Here is a 9,955-nt window from a genome sequence, read left to right as displayed (position 1 = left end):
TATTTTGGTGGTACATATATATGTTAAAAAAAAAAATCTGGGCCAGGGAAGGCACATTTGCAAGAGTGTTGTGAAAGTACCTGTGTGGGTAGGGAGCATGTGATATTATTTGCATAGACTGAGAGAAAGGGGCCACATTTGCACATAACGTGAAACCACAGTTGAATAGGCCTGCGGTTACATGGATGTTATCTCAGAATGCAGTTGGGCACAGCAATGAAACCAAAGTTTCTGGATTAGGACTCCAGTCTGAACTCTCGGGTTGTAGTGAGTTTAATCACCGCAACCTGAGTTCCAGGCATCCTGCAGTATGTCCAAATTTGGAATGGCAAGCTGCTGGCCCTGGCACTGGACTTGAGGGAGGAAGCGCCTCGCTCAACTCCAGCCTGATTGGCTGTATGGGACGTCCTTCTGTCAAGAAGGAAGCCCATACAGCCAGCTCCCTCGCCTCTCTGCAGTCTCAATGATTGCAGAGAGGCTGCTCTCCTGAACATTTGGATTTGGATGGGAGAGTAGGGGGAGGGGTGCAGAACAGCGGGTCCATTGCACCTGCGGTTCTGTGTTACATACCAATGCGACCAGGGCATGCCAAGAACGTTTTGTTTTTCACAATGTCCTTACACTTCTTCTGCAGCAAAAACATGGGTGGGGAGAGAAAAAGAAAGTGGACAGGGGGCAGCCTTCCCTTTTACCCTAGGGCCCACTCCAACCTTGCTACACCCCTGGCTGTAGTTTGCAGTTCATAAACATAATTCAGTTTATATGTCAGATTCAGTTTGTGTATAATAACTGAGAGTTTGGTGAGGCCAATTAGAGTCAGCAGACATTAAGAGCCAGGAACTTTGCTGCTCAAATGGGTTAGCTAACCTGAAAACTCGTAGATATGTCAAGCTGTACCACCCGACACACTTTGACCTATCAATGCAAGGAAGCTTCCTTGATTGGTAAGGCTTTTTGCCTTCTGTTGTCTCCTTTGATCAGAGCTGGGTGTAGTGTAGCAGCTTACAGAGTTTCCTGCAGTACTACAGATCCCAGCAGGCTGTGCAGCAGAGACAGGAAGTGTCATCAGATAGGAAGTAGCAGGACAGACAGAGACGGGTAGAAAACAAAAGGCTTACTAAATTATATTAAGGTCTTTAATGAGCAACATTTAACTTAACACATTTACGAAGCCTTTAATTTCCTACCTATATCTGTCCCAAGACCAGCCTGTCCACTAGGCGAACTAGGCGGTTGCCTAGGGGACCAAGCAAGGAGGACCACCGATGGTCTAGGTCATGTGTCACCCTGTGAGCTGAAGGTATAGTTCATTGCAGTGCAGGCACCCGCTTGCTGCTTCACCACTGACGGCCGCAGTAACTAGGAGGACAAGGAGAGCATTCAGCAAAGGACGTTGCCACCTGTCCTTCGCCCATGTCAGTGGGCAAGGGGATGAGTGAGTGAGCGGGTGAGTGAGTGTGTGATTAGGTGTTCCCCATCCCTGTTGCCCACCTGCTCTCCTTCCTGGCTGCCTCCACTGCTTCTGCCATGGTGCATTATAATGGGCAGCCAGCCTGCCACGGCACATTATGATAGTGCATTATGATACTTGACCTGGGGCACCAGAAATCCCTGGGCTGGTCCTGTTCTGGTCTTGAGTCTCTGTCTGTGCTGCTATCTCTGATGCCATTTCCTGTCTCTACTGCACAGACTGCTGGGATATGTAGTTTTCAGGAAACACTGTAAGCAGCTACACTGCACTGGGCATGAATACACAAATGAGGTAAGTTTTACCGGTTCACTACAATGTGCTAAGTCTGTTATCATATGTTCCCATACATTTTATTTCCCCTCCACTTATTAATCATGAGTTGAAAGTTGAAAGAAGTTCAATCAATCAATCAATCAACCTTTATTACAGTCAGAGACCAGCATAAAATTACATTTTGTTTAACATGTAATGCAAGGAAGCATCATTGCATTTGATACTTGCATTTAGGGTGATACTAAAAGGACTAAAAGAGAATACAAGTTAAAAGTTACATGTTAAAAATACAGGAGAATAAAGGTGATTGCAAATATGATGATAGATATTGTGAAAAGGCTAAAATTAAAGATAATTGCAATTTTTTAAAAAGACAAGATAAAATAGATAAAAATTACATATATACACATTAATACTAAACAAAAACTGCTAAAAATAAACTATTACTATTTCTATTATAAAAATGCACAGAAAAGATAAAGGGGGGGATATAAAATGGTAAAATCCAGATTAAAAATTATAAAAAGCAATAAAAAGCAGTATAAGACAATAAGAGGGGAGGCAAGTGCAAGGTCAATCCAAAGTCATCGGGAATCAGATTAAGGGCTCACATCCTATCATCCTCCGACGAATGCCGATTGCAGCTGCACAATATCTGGCAACGCTATATGTGATGGCAGACTTCGTGTCAGAGAGTAACCAGAAGCTATAGAATTGTCTTGAACGTCCCGGGAACTTGCTTAACGATGGTAGGATGAGAGAGGCACAAATGTCTCTATAGAAGGAGCAGAATAGGAGGACATGCTCAGTAGTTTTGATCTGTCCTGAACCACCGGGGCATATTCGCTCTGCAAATGGGATCCTTCTGTAACAGCCCTCTAGCACTGCTGAGGGGAGGTTATGGCAGTGAGCCAAGGTGAATGCCCTTCTGTGGTTTGGGACCTCCAACTGGGTAAGGAAAGTTGCAGGAGAGGCAGTATATCTAAATCCCTCATTGATATAAAATATTGGGACACAGGGAGTTTGGCGCTCAGTTTCTGTAATGCACTGCTTGATGGTTGCTTTTGCCTGATCGTTGAATAAAGTTAAAAAACTTCATTGAACTTGTGGAGTTCGTAATACAGATGAGACTCAAATGGGTATGAGAAACTAAATTGCTTGCTTCTCTTTTAGGGTTCACATTACTCTGTCAAAGACAATACAAATGAGCTTTCATTATTTATGATTATCAAAATTATATTGTTGACTACAGAGAAGGCACTTCAGATTCTGATCAGAACCCTTAAGTCAGTATGCAAAAAAGAGTGCCTGTTTAAGAATCAGTTAAGAAGGGGGATGTAACATAACACATGCCTGAGGAGTCCTAATTCTAACCACACTACCAATCTCACAAGTGAGCCATACGGTCAAAGCTGCATGTATGGACCATCTATTAAATGGATATTCTTTGTTCTATGGAGGATCTTTGGAGTGAGGTCAGTGACCTTCTTGAGCAGCACTTGGACTGGGTCTAAGTGCAGTCTGATAGTTACAACAAACATATATTTCAGAAAGGGTGGCATACATTTCAGAAATGGTGGCAGAGGTGGAGGAAAGGTTTCCTCCCACAGCTGTAAGTTTGCTTCCTAAAAGACATTACGAAGAACATTGTTTGCTTGTCATGACATTTTGAAACTTTCTGATGCTGCAGTGGCAAAGAATTGGCACTGATATCTGAAGCTCCTCTCCTGTTCCCCTTTTAAAATTTTGTTTTATTTATACAATTTTTATACAACTCTTCCTAAAGAGGCTCTGGGCGGTTTACAATAAGATCAAAAACACATAATTAAACAATTAAAACTAGAACATAATTTGAACCAGATTAAAACTCATTAAAATTAAAATTACATATCATAAACAGCCAGGCTAAAAAGCCAGGCTTTTCTCTTATCTGCATGCACTTTATTACATGCTTTTTGTTTGTGGCATGCTTATCAGAATAATATGCCACACCTTCCAGTTTACTTGGCCACACCCCCAACATTCACAGGAATATCACTATTTTCATTGGTGACATGTTAGGGTGTGCACTAATTAGCTGTCGTTGCAGTGTGCTTTCCAGCAAAAGGGGAAGAAGTGGCCCATGACCATATCAGAGATTGCAGGGGAGCAGTAGAGAAAGCAGGTGGCCCTGAAGGTCCAGCAACCACAATACTATCACTTGTCCCCAGACCCCGGCCCAAGAAGAAACAGAGACGTTAAATGGATGAAACGGGCCACGTTTATTAATAAACAAATAGGCATAGGCGGACTGTATACCAGGTGATTAATCACCAACATAGAACAGTGCGGGCCCCTAGGCGTGAGCTAGGATGCTACCATCCTATTCATCACCTGACATGGGCGACACACCCTGGCTCAGGAAACAAGCGGGTATACCCCACCTATCTCCTTCAAGGCCAACCGCCCTCCAGAGAAGAGGGGATCTGGACAGCTCAAGGTCTTCACCCACCCCGGACTGCACAGCCCAAAGGTTGATGAAATCCTTAAGCAGGTTTCCTGGCAATCAATTTCTCCCCATGCCGCACAGGCTACAAAGGAGCGATTGACCATTCCACCTTACAATATCCAAGGGTGCTCACCATACTCTAACCAACCACTTACCCCTTAGCCCGCACTGTTACTGCCACCCAGGGAGGTCAGCCCTTGCTTGGCCTCCCTGCCCCATGCCATCCAACAGTGCAGCAAGCCCATTCTGAATACTGCGTAAATACAAATCGCACCCAGCCTCAGAAAGGTGAACACCATCCGGGCGATATAGCTCGTGGAAGCGAGCTGCTAAATCAGCTTGCCTAATGATGTCCCCCCCAGCCGCCAAAACTAACTTACCTATGGCGGCCGAAACCTTGCGCCGGGCCTTTTCTAATTTAAACCCGTCAAACGCAGCGCGCCAAACCCTGCGCTGAAGCCAATTGACCCAGAGGATATGAACCCTGGGCATCCACCTGCGCAGTATGGTCAAATCGGAGGCGGCTTGCTGCACCATGGACAGGCCAGTCCGCCTGCCTAAGTCATTCTCACCCAAGTGAAGGACAAGAACGGTGAGCACAGGGAATCTAGCTAAGTGATCCTTAATGGCTGGGAGCAGCTGACTCCACAGCATGCCCCGCGTGCCCAACCAATACACCGGGGCTCTTCGTCCAAACCCCAGCTGAGAACCCCAATGGGAGGTGCTGGTCCGCTTGAAGGCCCAAAAGACCAATGAATGGCCACAGATCAGGACCCGTACAGGAGCCGCTGCCCCACCAGCACCTGCCAAAAAGAAAATTTGATCAATCCAGATAATATAGTCCGCTGTCAGCGCACATAACGCCTGACCGCCACGGACTTCCACCAGCCGATCCGCTGCACCACGGCCTCTTGTAGGCCCAACTGGGAAGCTGTAGTAGCCGCCCCAATCCTGAAGGAGTGTAATGTGAGTCCTTCAGGCGGCACCCCAGCCGCAACCAATGCCCTTCTTACCACTGCTGGGAACTGGTATTGGGTAAGAGGTGCCTGATCCGCGTGGACAAACAAGCACCCCACCGAGGCAGGCCTGAGGGCCGCGTAGCGCTGCAAGGCGATCACCGGGCAAATGCCAGGGTCAGAGGCAGCCACCAAACGCACCAACTGCCCTGTACCGTGTTGATCCGTCTTAGAATGGCGTAGAAAAAGCCGTGCCACCCCGTCACTGAGTGACAAATCAGAAAATTGCAAACAACGGTCCCTCGGGGAGCCCCTGTTCCGTGTTAGCAACTCACCTGGATGAAGGGCGCCGAAAAAGGCGACTAAAACAGCCGCCCGAAAAAGAGTTACCTCCCACTGGTTAGCACAGCAGGCCCCAAGTTGCCGCAGCACTGAGGCAACCAAATCTATGGTGAAAGGACGTCTAGAGTCAAGGCTGCCCGGGTTCTCCCTGGACCAGCCCTCGAGCATGAGCCGTACCCGAGGATCCGCTGAAAAACCACTACCCCCTTTTACCTGTGCTGTAAAGGCCAGAGCAGCTAAGTAGCAGCCAAGTGTGGACACAGCCCGCCCCGCCCTACGTAACATAACGAGGAACTGTTGCAGCTGGCACACTGGAACAGGCCAAACCTCCTCCAAACCTTCAGATCCTCGAAACAAGGAAAAGGCCTGAAGCTTAGCCGCATAACTGGCTCTGGTGCTGGGCGCCAGAGACACCACTATGGCCTATTGTGCCTCCAACTGCCAAGCTGCCACAGAAAGGCGGGCATGAGATCCGGTTGCAGTGCCGCCTTGGGAGCTGTCTGAACCTGTGCAACTGAAAACGAGATAGAGCATCAGCTATGTCGTTGCGCACGTCTGGAACATGCCGGGACCGGAACAAGATGTTAGCCTGGAGACACTGCTACACCAGGGCCCCTACCAGCCCCATAACCCTCCGGGAGCGAGAGGTTTGTGAGTTGATGACCTGCACTACTGCCTGGTTGTCACACCAGAACCGGACCGACGAGTTAGAAGACTCGTCAGCCCAAATGTGCACTGCAACTACGATAGGAAAAAGCTCCAGAAACGTAAGATCCCTACCTAACCCTTGCCTCACCCACTCAATGGGCCAGCGGGCCGCACACCAGCGACCCCTAAAATAGACCCCAAAACCCACTCCACCTGCTGCATCGGAATGGACTTGTAGGTCAGCCTCCACTAACAGTTCATTCCTCCAAAAGGCTACCCCATTGAAACCCAACAGAAAGGATTCCCAAAGGGAGAGGTCAGCTCTAGCGCCCTCAGTAATCCTGACCCCATGATGGGGGGCCCGAAGGCCAGCCATCATATCACACAGCCGCCGCAAAAATGCCCGACCTGGGGCCACCACCCTACATGCAAAATTAAGATGGCCCACTAACACTTGTAAATCCCTCAGGGTAATTTTTCGGGCTTGACCAGCTGCCCTAACTAGGTCCAGAAGGGCCAACAATTTTTCCTGGGGTAACCTTGAACAACCAGCAACTGAGTCAAGTTCAATCCCCAAAAAGGAGAGCCTCGTGATGGGGCCTTCCATTTTGTCCCTTGCCAAAGGGACCCCCAGCTCGTCCGCCAGCTCCATAAAGGAGCGAAGCAAATGCTGGCATTCATCGGAATAGCCCCGCCCTACAAAAAGAAAATCAACCAGGTAATGCGAGGTGGATATAAGCCCCGCCCTCCACTGCACTGCCCATTCCAGAAATGTACTGAAAGCCTCAAAAGCTGCGCAAGAAATGGAACAGCCCATGGGCAGGGCACGGTCAAAATAGAATCTCCCGGCAAAGGCGAAGCCCAGCAGCTCAAAATCACTGGGGTGAACGGGCAGCAAGCGGAAGGCGGACTCAATATCACACTTGGCCATAAGGGCCCCTGGTCCCAGGCCCCTAACCACCCGGACAGCATCATCAAAAGATGCGTATTGTACTGAGCACAAACTATCCAGGATGCCATCATTCACTGATGACCCCCGAGGGTGAGATAGATGGTGAATTAACCCAAATTCGCCAGGTCCCTTCTTAGGGACCACCCCCAGGGGCGAGACTCTCAAACCTGGGAAGGGAGTGCTCTCGAACGGGCCCAAAACCCTACCAGCTGCCCCCTCCTTATTGATTTTCTTGAGAACCACCTGTTCCTTACCTATGACAGACCTCAAGTTACGAGAGCTACTAAGCCCACGACGGGCCGAAGACGGTATCCTAAAACCTTCCCGGAAACCCCGGTTCAAATAGGCAGCCACAACCTGATCCGGATAGTCCCAGAGCAAACACTCCAGTATATCAAGCTTGATGGGGCTGGGGCCCTTTCCCTGCAGTGGGTGGAGGAGGGGCACCCTTCTTGTTGTTGCTGCCGGGCCGGAACTTGGACCCTGAGCTACTGAACTTGGCCCTAGGGCAGGCAGAGCTAGGATGCTTGGCCCCACACACGCCGCATGCGTGTTTGAAGCGGCAGGGGGTCCGGGTACACTTACCGTGGGTATTATACTCCCAGGAGTGGGGTTGAACCCACTGCTGGCCAGCCCCACCCGATGTTGACAGGACCGCTGCCCTAGATAACAGGTGGCCACTGTCTGACCGATCCCCTTCTACGGGGCGGGGACATAATAACTAACCACAATTCCTGTAAAGGGGTGTCCCACGGTAGGGAAGGGTCCAAGGCAGCCCTCATGCGAAAACTCTCATCATACCGGATCCAAGAGGAGCCGGCAAAATCGGACACTGCCCTATGGATCATATCCATGTATTTTAAAAGTGCCAGGCCATGGGCAGGCTGCGACTGAACTATGACGCCCATATAAATGGTAAAGCCTGACAACCAGTTATTCCACGTCTTCTCAACTGGCTTACGCTTAGTGGCCTCGTGGTCCTTACATTATTCCCCTTCTTTATGTTTTACTCCTGGCTCGCGAAAAAGGAGACTAAAAATGTCAATATACTCTCCCTTCAAAATCTTTTCCTTGGTAGCAGGCAGTAAGTGGTCACCAAGCGGCAGCCCCATGCCACCATATGGGGCATGATAACCGGCGGGGAGAATCCCCATGGGATAGTGACCGGTGGTACCAGAAATCACTGGAACCGAGCTAGGGATCACACCTGTGGGCGGGGCAACCGGAGTACCCGGGGGCACAGCGCCCGTCCATACGCGCTCAGCCACCCCTTGCAGGCCAGCAGTAACCCCTAGTATACTAACAGGATGTGTTATAAGGAGGCCAGTGTGAATGTACTCCCCAACTCCCGCTCGCTGGCATCGGCCAGGGTACATAGGGCCACTGGCCGGTGCCGCTGGGAGGTGTAGGTGCTGCTGGCTCACCCGGGGCCACCAGTACTCGAAGGTCCACAGGCGGAGGTTCAACCGGCGCAGCAGGCAGTGGAAGCGACAGAGCAGGCAGCACAGGAGCCGGGTCCTCAGGCAACGGCAATGGAGCCACAGGAGCAGGCCTTCCAGGAACCAGGTCATCAGGCGTGGATGGATCTTGCGGACCTGAGGAAGGAGCCGGGCTGGCTGGGGCCACCACTTTTCCAGCGCCTCCAACCTACTAGAGAGTGATTTTAAAAGCTGATTCCAGGCAGCCCACCTGGTCCTGTGAGGCACCTTGGGAGGAGGGACACCCCCCCCAGAAGGACCAGCACCCTTATCAGAAGGAGCGCTACGAGACTTCTCCAAGGCCTCCATCCTACCAATCAAGCCCCTAATAAGGGCCATTTCTTCATCATCCTCATCCAAGGAAGAAGGGGGGGGGGCTTTTGGGCTGCCTAACAGGCTTCCCACCATTTTTCTCCTTAGCTTTCCTGGGCATCGTGAAAACACCCACAAGCCCTCAACCAATATTAGAAGGAGAAGCCAACCCCCAATTCTTGCTCTACAGAGCAACCCTATGAATGTGGGAGAGGTATGCACGAAGGGAAAAAACCCTAGCCACCCCCAGGGAATACCAAAGTTCAAGGAAAAAACCCCAGAAGCCAACTTGAAAGCCCAGCAACAACCCCTCACAACAAGGCCCCCCAAAGCAGCCAAAAACCCCTTCCAAAGATCAGGAGAGCAAAGAAAGCTGTAGAAAAACTTGCAAAATGCCCCACCCCATGGCTCTCCTGGGCCTGCAGCAAACCAAAGGGCCAAAGCCCTGTTGTGACGCAGATGCCAGAACGGGACGCTGGAGAAGGCTGCGATCGGGCCCATAGGCCCGAGCGGCCGCCGCCGCTGCCCTGCTCAACCACGGAGCCCCGCTGGTATTCTGCAAAGCCTGGAGACTTATCTACCTAATGCCCTGCACAGTGGGACCTGAAGGAACCAGCTGGAGAACTGCCACGCCCGCTCCTGGGCGAACCCTCCCCAGGCCTAAGTGGAAGGAGCCCAAGTAAAGAGCTCCTTCCTCATGCAGATCCTGAAAAGAACTGAAGAGTAGAGGCGTGGATCGGCTGTGCTGCAGCCGAAACCACGCCCCTTTTTGCAAGTTGGCCAATCAGGCCACTTCTAGGGCCTCATGTCCAGGGTGGCTGAGACAAACTCCCCCCCCCCCCCCGCACAAGGCGAAGGGGAGGGGAATTTTGTGCATTTGAATTTGTAGTCTCAGGAACTAGCTTGACTAGTTGCCACCCACTTCAGCCTTCACCATCATGCTGCCCCAGCTCTCTCTCACCACGCGTGTGCTTAGTGCTGTGTGGGTGGGGCTTGCCATGCACCACCTAAGGCTTTTGTAGAGAGAGCTTATTT

At 50.5% G+C, this 9,955-nt stretch overlaps 1 protein-coding gene across 1 annotated transcript; it reads right to left on the bottom strand.

Moving 5' to 3' along the window:
• Positions 1–1,867: 1,867 nt before the first annotated feature.
• Positions 1,868–9,513, bottom strand: LOC128325709 (uncharacterized). Its single transcript, XM_053251377.1, has 2 exons — positions 8,555–9,513; positions 1,868–2,930 (listed from the first exon to the last, which is right to left on the bottom strand). The coding sequence occupies exons 1-2, from the start codon at positions 9,419–9,421 to the stop codon at positions 2,775–2,777; spliced, it is 1,023 nt and encodes a 340-aa protein (XP_053107352.1). The 5' UTR covers positions 9,422–9,513; the 3' UTR covers positions 1,868–2,774.
• Positions 9,514–9,955: the final 442 nt, after the last annotated feature.

The sequence above is a fragment of the Hemicordylus capensis genome, chromosome 5, assembly GCF_027244095.1.
Source record: "Hemicordylus capensis ecotype Gifberg chromosome 5, rHemCap1.1.pri, whole genome shotgun sequence".
Taxonomy (NCBI): domain Eukaryota; kingdom Metazoa; phylum Chordata; class Lepidosauria; order Squamata; family Cordylidae; genus Hemicordylus; species Hemicordylus capensis.
This window is presented reverse-complemented; position numbering and strand designations above follow the sequence as displayed.